This window comes from Babylonia areolata, chromosome 24 (assembly GCF_041734735.1).
Source record: "Babylonia areolata isolate BAREFJ2019XMU chromosome 24, ASM4173473v1, whole genome shotgun sequence".
NCBI classification, from domain to species: Eukaryota; Metazoa; Mollusca; class Gastropoda; order Neogastropoda; family Buccinidae; genus Babylonia; species Babylonia areolata.
The window spans coordinates 50808960-50823478 of record NC_134899.1 but is presented as its reverse complement, the minus strand read 5'-3'; the positions used below and the strand labels follow the sequence as shown (position 1 = coordinate 50823478).

At 42.7% G+C, this 14519-nt stretch overlaps 2 protein-coding genes across 2 annotated transcripts in view; both read right to left on the bottom strand.

The window, feature by feature from the left end:
- LOC143298852 (kinesin-like protein KIF3A) overlaps positions 1 to 3865 on the bottom strand; it is a 29654-nt gene extending 25789 nt beyond the window's left edge. Inside the window, exons 1-5 of the mRNA XM_076611852.1 lie at positions 3758 to 3865; positions 2531 to 2632; positions 1786 to 1945; positions 793 to 937; positions 52 to 136 (exon numbers count right to left, since the gene is read on the bottom strand). Coding sequence (XP_076467967.1) covers positions 52 to 136; positions 793 to 937; positions 1786 to 1945; positions 2531 to 2632; positions 3758 to 3763 — 498 coding nt within the window. The 5' untranslated portion in view covers positions 3764 to 3865. The remainder of the gene's footprint in view (positions 1 to 51; positions 137 to 792; positions 938 to 1785; positions 1946 to 2530; positions 2633 to 3757) is intronic.
- A 5732-nt stretch (positions 3866 to 9597) lies between these two features.
- The window catches only part of LOC143298918 (uncharacterized), a 32982-nt gene continuing 28060 nt past the window's right edge, over positions 9598 to 14519 (bottom strand). The window contains exons 16-17 of the mRNA XM_076611949.1: positions 13387 to 13577; positions 9598 to 12110 (exon numbers count right to left, since the gene is read on the bottom strand). Of these exons, the coding sequence (XP_076468064.1) occupies positions 11350 to 12110; positions 13387 to 13577 (952 nt within the window). The 3' untranslated portion in view covers positions 9598 to 11349. The remainder of the gene's footprint in view (positions 12111 to 13386; positions 13578 to 14519) is intronic.

The following is a 14519-nucleotide window of genomic DNA, read 5'->3' as shown; positions in this document are numbered from 1 at the left end:
GCATTGAACACAGTGAATGATACTTTCCCTGGATTATTTAACATTTCTCACCTCCAATCGCTGATGCTGATCTTTTCCCAACAGGTCTCGTACTTCTTCATTGTAGATCTCCAGGTAGGAAACCCTCACCAAGAATCTGAGTCAAACATTTTTTTTTTTTTTTTTTTAAATGATTCTCTGCATTTTTGAAAAGCCATAACTACTGTTCACTGGCTCCATTACAATATTCCATGACAGCTCACCCTGTTTAATGCATACACCTGTGGTCACACAACAGTCGAGTGTGTGATGCGTGCTTTCTAATCGCTGGCCATGCAAAGGAGACCTGTGCTTCTGCTGATTACTGAATCTTTTATTCAACTTTACTAAGCTCAGTCTAATTCACTCTGATAATATCATCTTACTGTATTTCAGTTTATTTCAAGAATATCATAATCACACATCATAAATCTATCTGTCCATTTTTTTTTTAATAAGAGAACAGTACAGACACCATGAATTGCTACTATCCATTCAATTATTCCACTTTTCTGTAAAGCAACTAGCATTTCCAGAATTTTCATTAGTGGAAAAAAGTGCTTAGATTTCCTGCGCTCCAACAATATTGCAGCAAATCCCTCAAAATCACCACTGCGATGAGTGAATCACATAAATAAATTTAAAACAAAAGAAATACATTCACAATTTTCCAATCCATATGCTCCCTCAAATATGTCTAAATGTGTCCACATGAATTTCTCTCATTGAGATGATAAACTATATCCACTGTACAAATACAACATGGTGACTGACCTCACGTCTTCCTCAGCCTTAGCAATGTGACCAAAGATATGAGCAAAGGAGTTTGGAATGATGCCTCTTTTCTCCGGAATGGCACGCACACCCTCCATTGTGAACGTCTTCCCTGTCCCTGTCTGTCCATAGGCAAATATGGTTCCTGCACAAATACAGGACACATCGTGTGAGACACATACACAGTCATGCTTTTTTTCATGAATGGGTTAACATGGACATACACACACACACAAGAAAAACAGGAGAGACATGTAATCATGACTTACTACAGAATCTGCCACACAACAACAAAGAAAAACAAATCCAAGTCAACAAACAAAACAAAATCCCCCAAATCCAGTGTTTTATTGATTTGTACGTTCCTGGCATGCCACAAAGTTCTTTGGGGAGGTTACAATGTTGTTTTAAAATTTTGAAGTATTTTTTTAACCATTATTGATGATGCAACTGAAAACAATACTGGTTATAATATTTCATATATCATTATGTATGCACTGAAAAGATCAAATTATGCTTCCTTTCATAATAGATCACACTCACAATATCAACCATGTCCAACAGATAATTATAAATAGACATCTGAAGTGTTGATTGTGAATGCAACAAAGTGGATGACTCTTGCCTGTGTGGCACCAGCCTCCTCATTTCAGCCTACAAACACTCAGTTCTGGACAAGAACCTGCTAGGGGTTGTGATGTCACAAAATGATATGCCATTTACAGGGTTTCAAGCTATGGCAGTCCATGATAGTTAACCACTTCATCACCACTGATCCTGATGAACCTAGTACTGATGTAATTTATTTTGCTTTCCAATGTCCATTACCAATATTTTCTTTTTTTTAATCTAACAAGCCTTTTTTTTTTTTTTTCAAATTCTTCCACCCCCTACTTCCTCACTTATTTTCTTCATAAAACTTCAATATTTCAGAATCATTCTTTTACTCAGTAATTCATTTAGTAACAAAAATCTTCTCTACTTTGACCGCACCATTGTAACCCTCGAGCACACAGTCGACGACAGGTCTAGCAATCTGGTTGTAAACATCCAGCTGCTTGCAGTCAGGTCCAAAGGAAATGTCAAAGGTGAAGTTTTTCGGAGGATCACCGGAGTCCCCAGTGACGGTCACTGTGCCACGAACCTCATCAACCTAATCAGTATCAACATAAAAATAGGAAACAGTATAAAAAAGATACAAGGCATACCTATAAAAAAAAATATATTAAAAAAGTGGAAGATTTTTCATTTCTAAAATGGCAACCAAAGCAGCCTTCAGATTCAAAGACATGTGTACATATCTATGGATACGTATCAATGCCATTTTGAGTAAACAAAACCTAACCAGTCTTTTAATTTGTTAGACACTCAACACAAACTTTCAAACATACACACACACACACACACACACACACACACACGCATGCACAAACTCATTGACTTATTACAAGCTCATACTAAAGCAGAAAGAAAAAGTACAGCTTGGTCATGTATTATATATATATATATATATATATATATATATATATATACACACACATATATATTAAAAGTAATGGGTGTACCATCAAGTAAATATAATAATTCAATAATCTGATATGCATAATTTTGCAGCAGGCAGTGCTCCACAATTAAGGGACTAATATGTAAATAGAACTACTACTGAACTACTACTAATACTAGAAATAATGCTATAATATTACAGTGTAATCTTTTTTCTTATATATCTCTTCCTTACCTTCACTGCCTGTTTACAGCCTTGAGACAGCTCTTTTTCATTCAGTGGTCGACATCGGACAGCCACACGGACATTGTCCACTTCTTTCATACTTGATTGTTCCTATAGTGTCAGAAAAACACACGTTTTTACATGGCCTGCAAATGGGGAAAAGTATGAAGATGATTTTCCAATGTTACTTAGAGCAAGTACACAAAACAGTCTTACATCATTACCACTTTTACTGAAGCAGATGACTGGTATGTGCATTGATTTCATACTTATGTAAAGGAACTGATGTGGTGCAGTGTGTGTACGCAGTATACAGTAAGTAAATCATGTGTGGTGTAAGCTCCATGACACTAATACATGTGCAGTATTTTTTTTTCATTGGAGTGGGAAGGGTGGGAGGTGGGGGGCAAGGTTGAGCGTGGAAGAGGGCAGAATGTATTGAAGTAAAATTCTAGTTACAAAATGGAAATGGTTTATATATGATTGCTACTGGTGAAATGTTGATACTGTAAGAAATAACTGTTGGCATCGTCAAGATTGGAACCTTTCTGATAGCATTCTAAACAATGGAATGTTTCTGATAGCATTTATTTTCATTATCACATGAATAATGTTTATCAATGGCTGGAAGGCCAATCAGTTTGGACTTATCACTAGCACATTACTTGACTTGACTTGATCCACGGTTGAGACCGGTGGTCTGTTCGTGGTTCCTCTGAAAACTCAGTTATTTGGTGATCGTCATGCGTGGCCAGCAAAAGACTGATTTTAACTTTGGCACTTTGGTTCGTACAGGCTAGGCAGGTGTCTCCAATGATTGTCCAGTGACTTATCTGCTTTATTTATCACCTACCATTTATCATCGTTTTCTCAAGTAGTTTCTGTTGCCAAGACCAACTCTGGCATCACTCAGTCGGGAGCAAACTAAACTTTCACAGATAAAAATCAGTCATCGAAGTTCAATAAGACAAGTGTTTAGTTTTGATTTAGTATTAGCGGAGGCTTGGTGGAAGTGGTGTGGGGGTAAAGTCGATATTGGTCAATCCAACTTGCACCAGTTTCATGACTGTATCTGTGTGAAGGAATGTAAACAATGAAAATAACATCACCGTTTCCCCAGACTTGTGTAGCAGACGACAGTTTGATAAGTGTTTCGAGTTAGAAAATCGATAAAACATGACTGTTTCACCAATCAAATAGTGTATGTAATTATAAGTACATCAAATATACACTTACTGGCATTTTGGTGTTTTATATCAGCACGAAACAGATCAAACAATCTTCAAAATCGGAAACGTCAAAATTCACGTAGTCTCAGCTTCGTTAGCATTCAGGCATGTTGCGATATGCAGCATTCAACCGATGTGAGCTACGATTGGTTAAAATCTTTTTGGTCGTGGATCGATTTCAATATGTACACAGTAGCCGCAACAGTTTCCCTATTGTGATGGGAAAAAACCCAACTCCAATCTATATTCTGTCCTGATTTGATGATGATGTTACTACGTTATTTGTCACGGAGCAAGTAAAAAGATGATGACTTATATAGGCATTTGTCACCCATACTGATTTTACACAATCAGTTTTTACATCATCACAACTATCTGTTTCCAAATATATTCACAAAAACGATTCGTAGCCTTTTTTTTTTTCTTTTTTTTAACAAGACACTTACACCAATACCTGACATAATGCTATGGAAAACAGTACACTGAATGATTATTTTACAGAAGATATAGGCCTACCATACCTAATGCCCGATGAAAGAGAAACTGACACGGAAATACTACGTACATGTCTGCTTAGTTCAGGTTCAGTAGCTGAACTCGCAAATATCTAGATATATATAGTCAACGTGAATTACGTCTTTATCACATTTATGATAATATGGCTGTGACAAGAGACAAAATTGGTTAGCATGGTGCAAGGTGTTAGCAGATTTTAATGATTTACGGGGGTTTTTTGTTTGTTTGTTTGTTTGTTTGTTTGTTGTTTTTTTGTACAAGTTCGTCAGTTCAACTGAAGCAGACCTGGGTAGGAATTAACGATTGATATATGTTAATTGAACACTTGATGTGTTTAATTTGAAATGTTTATTCATTGATTTAATTATAAATCTATATATTTGTTTCTGCTTTATTCTTTTTATACCCCCTCCCCCCCCCCCCCCCCCCCCCCACCCCCCCGAAGGCCTGACTGAACGCGTTGGGTTACGCTGCTGGTCAGGCATCTGTTAAGCAGATGTTGTGTTTCCGTCTGGATTAGTTCGAACTGAACGACTGAATCGACGCCTCCTTGAGCCAGTAAACAAGTTAGTCAGTGAATTGAACTTCCTGAAGTGATTTCATGTTCTCAATTTGTCTGCGTGCTTGTATGTTACGTCACACCTCATTTACGTCATGTTATGTGTGTTTATGTATGACTATGTGTACAAAACATGCACCTTGTTTTAGTCTTGATTTTTACGTGACGCAGCAGCAGCTCCTCCACATGTAGTTAGGTGTAACTCCGCACACTGAACACAATACAGACTGACTGTCCGTCTTACACATGTCAGTGACAACACAAAAGAAACAATGATGCAACGAGATCGACCACGTGTTTGTGTTTCAGTTTCACTTTCTCAAGGAGGCGTCACTGCGTTCGGACAAATCCATACACGCTACACCACATCTGTTGAGCAGATGCCTGACCAGCAGCATAACCCAACGCGCTTAGTCAGGCCTTGAGTGCATGCTTACATATTTGTGTACCTATGAAAGGGGATTTCATTTCTATTCGCCAGAGGACAACACTCTCGTTGCCATGGGTTCTTTTTCAGTGCGCCAAGTGCGTGCTGCACACGGGACCTCGGTTTATCGTCTCATCCGAAAGACTAGACGCTCAGTTTGATTTTCCAGTCAAACTTAGGAGAAAGGGCGAGAGCGGGAATCGAACCCACACCCTCACGGACTCTCTGTATTGGCAGCTGAGCGTCTTAACCATTCTGCCACCTTCCTCCTTAATTGTGTTTGCATTCATTTACTCATTCACTCATTCATTCATTGATTCATTATTTTTCTCTCTCTATTTAGATCTTCACTGGTTGCCAAACACGCACATGCACACAAATACTCACTGTCAAGGCACTGACTGACAAACTAATGATGAACTCTGTGTGTGTGTGTGTGTGTGTGTGTGTGTGTGTGTGTGTACGTGTCAGTGTGTGTGTGATCGAGTGTGTATGTGTGCATTTGTATGTGTGGTCTGTATATTTATTACTATTTGCTTATTTCTTTATCGATTTGTTTTCATTATTGTCTTTATTTGTTTTATATATCTATTCATTTCTTTTTCTTTCTTTTTATCTTCTTGTTTTTCCCACATTTTATTTTTTCTCATTATCTATCTGCTTACTTTTTAAACGAAATGATTTTTTTTTAATTTGTATATTTATTCATTGATTTAGCTTTGCATTCAATTATTTGTTTCTTCTTTATTATCCTCCCCACGCTCCCCCCGCCCCCCACCCCCACCCCCCCCACAGCACCCCCCAAACCCCCTCCCCTCCGACCTCCCTTGAATCTTTACTGACTGCGTTGGGTTTTGTTGCTCAGAGGTCAGGCATCTGCTTAGCAGAGTGGTGTAGTATATATGGATTGGACCGAACGAATCGACGCCTCCTTGAGTAAGAGAACTGAACTGATTTCATTCTCTCCACTTGTCCGTGTGCCTGTTTGTTACGTCACACCTTATTTACGTCATGTTACGTGTGTCGTCGTCGTCGTCGTCGGCCTCCTTCCGTCTCGAGAGACGATGGTTGCACCAGAAATGTAGTCACTGCCGGGCATTGCACTTCCTACTGTGGCTGTGTAGACCGATGCTGGAGTGGCAGTCTCTCCTGGCATGTGGGACAGGTATAGGTAGATGGAGCTTGGTTCACTTGCGTGTGGCTCTTTTTCTCCTCAGCGAGTCAATGCGGCTTCTCTCTGCTTGTTGCACCAGTCTCTCTGAATGGCAGATTTCCAGGGGCTACTCGAGTCCGCTTTTCCCAGGACAGCACATTATGTTATGTGTATGCTTATGTATTATCACAATAAATTATGCGTACAAGACACCTTAACTGTTTATTTGGGTAATCCTGCAGTTTAGAATACTAAACTCAGGGGGCCGTTCAAATGAAAAAATAGAGGTTGTTTTAGACTGACCTTGATGCGCTGAGTCGAATGCAACCCTCAGCTAAGCTCTACGGCCACTCCTTGTCAATGAAACAGAGACATAATAAATAGTAAACTCAGTCGGTCACTTCCCGAGCAACTATCGGCGAGCCATTTTGATTACTGGTGACGTGGTGTTTACGTCATCAACTTCTGTGTGTTTTCAGTAGAAGGAGTACTACTTACCGTGCATTTGATCCAGTTTCGTGGCAAAAGGAGTGGTCTTAGAGCTTAGCTGAGGGTTGCATTCAACTCAGCGCATCGAAGTCAGTCTAAAACACCTTCTACTTTTTCATTTTAACGGCCCCTGAGTTTAGTATTCTAAACTGCAGGATTACCGTTTATTTGATTTTACGTCACACAGCAGCAACAGCTCCTCCACATGTTACGTGTAACTCCACACACTGAACACAGTAATATTATACAGACTGACTGTCCGTCTTACACATGTCAGTGACATGTGTGCGTGTTTGTGTGTGTGTATAATTATGTGTGTGTGGAGGGGGGGGTAGGGCAATGAGTGCGAGTGTAGGTTAGTCATTCGTTTGTTTAACGTCTCATCTGATCACTCCTTTTCGGTATTCCTGCGTCTTTCCGTAGTTTGCATAAACTGAGATCTACCAATCTATCCATGATATTATTATGTGTGTGTGGAGTGGGGTGGGGGAATAAAATAATAAACAGTATACGACTTACCGGTATTTAAAAAAGTTGGTAAAATTTCAACAGAGAGGTAATAAGGCTCCTAATTAAAAGCTGAAGCAGCCTATTCCAAACATCAGTTAACTGTTATATCAAACGTTTCAAATGGAGACAATTAACTGGAACTGCAAAATTTTAAACTAGATTTGGCAAGATGCTTTCAGCTGTTCACATTCATAGATAATGATGTATGTATGGGGGTAGGCTAACCACATAACCACAAATGTAAGTTACTTTTTAAGTAAATTTCGTAAAAATACCCAGTCGGAGTCTGTATCAGCAATAAAAGATTGATGACCTCTCTGTCAAGTTGGGAGAAAACATACGATCAATTTTGTATTTGTATTTCTTTTTATCACAACATATTTCTCTGTCTGAAATTCGGGCTGCTCTCCCCAGGGAGAGCGTGTCGCTATACTACAGCGCCACCCATTTTTTGTATTTTTTCCTGCGTGCAGTTTTATCTGTTTTTCCTATCGAAGTGGATTTTTCAACATAATTTTGCCAGGAACAACCCTTTTGTTGCCGTGGGTTCTTTTACGTGCGCTAAGTGCATGCTGCACACGGGACCTCGGTTTATCGTCTCATCCGAATGACCAGTGCCCAGACCACCACTCGATGTCTAGTGGAGGGGGAAAAAATATTGACGGCTGAATCGTGATTCGAACCAGCACGCTCAGATTCTCTCGCTTCCTAGGTGGACGCGTTACATCTAGGCCATCACTCCACGTTTTGTGCGAGAAGCAGTCAGCATTCATAAGCCCAATCTCTTAATTTGAACAGTTTCTTCAGTCACGAAGGCCATGTAATGGTCAGTCGCCAGTTTCAGTTAATTGTGGCAATGGTTCTGGCATGGCAGGTTATATATCTCCAGTTATGAAAGCTTTTCTTACCCCCGAAACGATCATACACGTAAAAGCCCACTTTTGTACATACGAGTGAACGTGGGAGTTGCAGCCTACGAACGAAGAACAAAAAGAAGAAAGCTTTTCTTGTGATGAAAATGAGATATGAATTATACCAGTATCTGCGGGTGCCGCTTCCTCGTGCACAGACACATTTTCCACGGATGAATGGCTACTCACAGAGTCCGTAGGGTCCTGCGAATGGAGCTGTGCACGATTGAAGTTGGTGTTAGAGGTATCCATGATCGATGGCGTCGCTGAAGCTGAACAAGTATTGCAAAAAGCGCCAAAACCTGGCAGATTTGAGTTTAACGACCTCGGCGTGACGCCCTTCAGGTCAAGACCAAAACCTACAATGTAGGCTCAATATATACGGGGCTCTGCGATGCATGCTGGGAGGTCGGACTCCCAATGACACAGGCTGGACATTGGTCACTCGGCCACCAACACAGCGTGAGCGGCGATCCCTGCTCGCGGGCAGCCCATCGCGAAGTTTTTTCCTTTGTTATACAAAACTCGGTAGAAGAGAGAGTACTGCAAAAACCCATATGTGTAAGCCATTGCACAATAGTGCAGAAATTATGATTTTATGTCGTTACACTTTAAAATTGTTCAATTATAATCTCCATGTCTACGAATTTTCAGCATCACTGTGAACAGGCCTCTTCATGTTTCAGCTTAACTCACTCAGTACGGCCAGTCCTTTCTTCTCCTCTACACAGACCCCTCGGATGTCCAGTGGGTGTCTGAATGACCCAACCTTTAGCTTCCGTCGTCAGAATTGTGGTATTCTTTGTCAACATTCACCTCTTCAGTATAAGAGCCTTCCGCTTGCACTATTTTGATGATGGTAATTGGGGTGAAACGCTGTTAACGTCGTCCCTTTCGCCGTTCGTATGGAGAGAGTTAACGATCCATAATTGTATCCGGAAAGCCTTTCGTGAGAAGGGATCTGGAATTTAATTCTAGTGGACCTAACACGAACGACTTTGTGTGTGTGTCTCTGTGTGTGTGTTTGTGTGTGTGTGTGCGTGCGCGCGCGCACGCGCACGTGCGTGCGTGCTTGTGTGCGAGTATGTATGTGTGTTTATGTGTGTGCGTGCATGCGTGCTTGTGTGCGAGTGTGTGTGTGTATGTGCGCGCGCGTGCGTGATTGTGTGCGAGTGTGTGTGTGTGTGGTGCGTGTGTGGGTGTTTTGTCAGAGAGAAAAAGGGACGTAGTATGAGACAGGGAGACAATTCATGTTATTTTTAGCAAACACTGACTCCACATGAACTGAAAAACTTTTATTTGATCATACATTTCAGCAATACATTTAATAGGTTTCAATGATTAATAAATGTATAAGCTTCAATGATTAACAAAATAAAAGCTACCACAAATTTAGTTTAAATTCATATAATCTTATAGTCTACACACACGTGCGCACGATCGCATACGCACGCATGCAAGCAAGCACGCACACACACACGCACACACACACACACACACACACATTCAAGCGAACATACTGCAATATTCCATGTAACTTACATACAATAAGCCCAACGGGTTTGATGTTATCTCATCACAGGAAAGAACAAATTTCCTGATGATAAAAGATTTCAGAAAATGGGCACACAAATTCATAGTGTGAGCAAGTGGACATTTCATGACGTTTGTAGATATGTGATTATGTACATGTTTTATAGCGCTTATTTTGGCATGAAGATACCGCACATCAAACCGGGAATAGCGTCACACATTCTGCGCGAGTCATTGAAGACCGGCAAGTCAGTTGCGAAAAAGCCGTCTGCCAAACAGCTTGTGCGTGAAGCAGTTTCTGAAGCCTAAGAGTGCTGTCTGAAGCAGTATATGAAGCCAAATGCTTGGCTACATATTATCATTATTCTGTTCTTGTTCTTGCTGTTTTTTGTTGTTCCCGTGGGAACTTCCCAGCAGTAATTAAAACGCCAAGTGTACCGCCTGGACATTTAACTGTGACAATACATTTTTTTCACTTTAGTTGTCTTTAAAACAAAGGTTTCTTGTGCACATTCACTCAAAACCCTATCGTGCACAGCCCTAGACAAGTCAGTGTCAACGACTGACGACAGACTATGTCCACGTAGGATGCTATCCACCAAAAGGTATGAAAGGCTATTCTTAATGCAGGCGAGTCTCAATCGTTGTTCGCATTGCTTTCGTCATTTTCATCGGAAACCGCAGAAGCAGAAATTTATCATTTGATGAGCGTTTCAATAGAATTTGATATCATAATAAAACCACAATGAAAGGACTGAAGACCAGTAAAGTTTGCGTCATGGCGGTTCAAAGTAATGTTATTATTAAATAATTTATTGTTTACGTGTTACATATTCAGTGACAAAAGGTCATGAATCATTCACACACACACACACACACACACACAGAGAGAGAGAGAGAGAGAGTTGAACATACATTCGTTAAAAAAAAAAAAGAGAAAAAAAAGAGACATCTTAATCGCATACTTGTGGCCTTGACCTTTTTTTTCTAACATTGACTTTTGAAAGAATTACGTAATTGATTTTGGCAAAGGTTAACCACTGACTTCTCAGGACCTCTTACGCTGCTTTCATCAACACAAAGAGGTTGACTGAAAAAATCTTGATAGTTAATCATACTTGCTCTCCTACGAATGCCTATTGTGGTTGTCATGGAAATGCCAAAGTAAAAAAAAAAAAAAAAAAAAAAAAAATCGCCCATCATTCTTGCACCGTACTGTAACACCGTGTTTAAAATGAGGTAATCGTCTCATATCTGATTTGACAAAGAGTGATGGGTGTGTTGAATTTCCTTGATCCACTCACACCAACATGCCCCCACATCACCCCTCTGTCCTTCCCCCGTCCCCCCACCGCCTCCCACCCCACCCCTCCTCAAAAAACCCCAACAAAACAACCCCAAAAACCACACACACACACACACACAAACCTTTTTTTTTTCAGCCGGTTTGACACATAAGACGTATGATACAAAACAGGTACTATGTGACACCCAAGAAAGGTTATTTCGGCGTTAAATAGTCATCGCTCATCGGCGTCAGGTACCCGTCGCTGGAGGCAGACCCACATGGTTCAGGGGGCCGCAGCGAGCCGCTGTCAGAAACCTCGGCATTCTCGAACACCATCGGGAAGGGGCCTCCTCCCACGCTCCCCCCACCGCTCACGCTCAAACCCTCGGGCTGGCTGTTCTGTCGTCCTCCCTGCATGCTCCGGTCACCATCAGGCTGGCTGTTCTGTCGTCCTCCCTGCATGCTCCGGTCACCATCAGTCTGGCTGTTCTGTCGTCCTCCCTGTACGCTCCCCCAGTCACCACCAGGCTGGCTGTTCTGTCGTCCTCCCTGCATGCTCCCCCAGTCACCACCAGGCTGGCTGTTCTGTCGTCCTCCCTGCATGCTCCGGTCAAAACCTGGCTGGCTGTTCTGTCGTCCTCCCTCCGCGTTCCGAGAGTCGGCGAAGTGCCTGTTGAATGGAGGCTGGGCGTCCTCGTAACTCCAGCGTCCATCGACATCGCGCGAGACGTAGCCGGCGCTGTTGACGGACACGGGGAGGGTACTACGGGCGCCGGAACTTCCGCTGCTGCCTCCCGCCGAGACCCCCCTTGGGTCTGTACGGTGGTAGCCCTGGCTGGAACGGTCTGTGCCGTCGGCGTGTAAGTAGTCGTAGGCGTTGGCTTCGTACCTGTGCGAGCCGCCGGAGCCCAGGGTAGTTTCCATGGTGGACCCCCCGCCGCTCCCGCCGTGGATGGGTGGGAGGGGTCGAGCTTCTGAAATAAAGGACGATGAAAATTGCGTTCTCAATGTTCGTTAACTTGGACTTGCTTGACTTATTATTCTTTGGACTCTTTTGGAAAAGGCGGCAATACAAAGGCATCCAGGAGTCATGACCTGGGTAGTGTGGTCCGGTCCCTTTAGAGTGTAAGGAGTCAAGGGCCTCTTCTTCTTCTTCTGCGTTCACTCGTATGCACACGAGTGGGCTTTTACGTGTATGACCGTTTTTACCCCGCCATGTAGGCAGCCATACTCCGTTTTCGGGGGTGTGCATGCTGGGTATGTTCTTGTTTCCATAACCCACCGAACGCTGACATGGATTACAGGATCTTTAAAGTGCGTATTTGATCTTCTGCTTGCGTATACACACGAAGGGGGTTCAGGTACTAAGCAGGTCTGCACATATGTTGACCTGGGAGATCGTAAAAATCTCCACCCTTTACCCACCAGGCGCCGTCACCGTGATTCGAACCCGGGACCCTCAGATTGACAGTCCAACGCTTTAACCACTCGGCTATTGCGCCCGTCGGAGTCAAGGGCCAAAACACTTGACTGAGGGGGTTTCTTATCACTTCTTTCAGGACTCGCTGACTGAGGAGCTGGGGGGAGGTGGGGGAGGGGGAGGGGAATGAGGCTAGGCGGGTCCTCTTCAGCCGGTTCGGCCTGTGTCGGACATCCCGCGCCATCCGGCGTCATCACTCCATGTCGGTCTTTGTCAGCTCCTCTTTTGGCTTTCTCCCTTAGTCATGAAATTTATGTGCATGATTTGTCTCCACGGAAATCCACATTGATGCAGTCTTTTGAGTAAAGGTTCAGTTTCAGAGCCGTCCATTTATGCGGGGATGGGGGTGGGGGTGGTGAAGGAAGTGGGAAGGGGTTTTGAATGGATAATCGTTACTAATATTAGAATCTGTAACTGCTTTATGATTTTCACATGAATGAATAACCCCCCCACCCCCCCACCCCCCATCGCCAGTGCCTCCCCACCCTCCCATACACCTGCATAAATGTTGGTGGTTTTTTTGACATTGTGTGGAGTTGATGTTTTCTTGTTCAATGTTCATTTTCAGCGAGAAGTCAAACTGAATTCCAACACACACACACACACACACACACACACACACACACACACACACACACACACACACACACACACACACACACACACACACCCTAAAGCAAACACAAAACAACACAGAAACAACATAATTACACGAATAAATGTATCGCCAAAAAGAGAAAAACTGAAACCTCTTCACCCGACACACTCACCACTGGGACGGGGACCAGCCAGATTATCGAAGGCCAGCTTCTCGCTGAGTTCTCTCTGGGCCTTCAACCGTCGATAAATGACGACGAGAACGACAATGAGGACCACAGCGAGGATGACCAAAACAACTATAACGACGATCGTGCCGATGAGAGAACCCGACATACTGTCATCTTGCTCGTCACTGACGGGACTGAAAACAGAATGGATCAGGACCTTTAATAACATGGTGGCAAGACTGCTCGCCCGGCGATGCGTCGTTATTGTCATCTTACACAGTTGATATAAATTATGTATTAGACAACAACAACAACAACAACAAAGAAATCAAATAACAATATTGTCATACACACAAATGCAAGATAAAGTCGTACGCGCGCGCGCACGCGCGTACACACACACACACACACACACACACACACACACACACATACATACACAGGCTCGCACACACGCACAGACAGAGACATACACACCAAACACGTTGCAGCCTTTGGATATGGATGCAGACAAACATACACCCATAGCCCACAAACATACACCCACAAACAAACATACGCTCGCAGACAAACATACACTCCCAGACAAACAAACACACACCCACAAACAAACATACACTCACAGACAAACGTACAGCCGCAGACAAACATACACCCCCACACAAACAAACATCCACAGCCCACAGACAAACATACACCCACAAACAAACATACACTCCCAGACAAACATACAGCCACATACAGACATACAGCCATGAACATACACCCACAGCCCACAGACAAACATACACCCACAAATATACAGCCACAGACATACATACACCTACAAACGAACATACACCCAAAGACAAACATACACCCACAAACGAACATACACCCACAGACAAACATACACCCACAAACGAACATACACCCAAAGACAAACATACACCCACAAACAAACATACACTCCCAGACAAACATACAGCCACAGACAAACAAACACCCACAGCCACAGACAAACATACACCCACAAACATACACCCACAAACAAACATACACTCCCAGACAAACATACAGCCACAGACAAACATACACTCCCAGACAAACATACAGCCACAGACAAACATACACCCACAGACAAACATACAGCCACA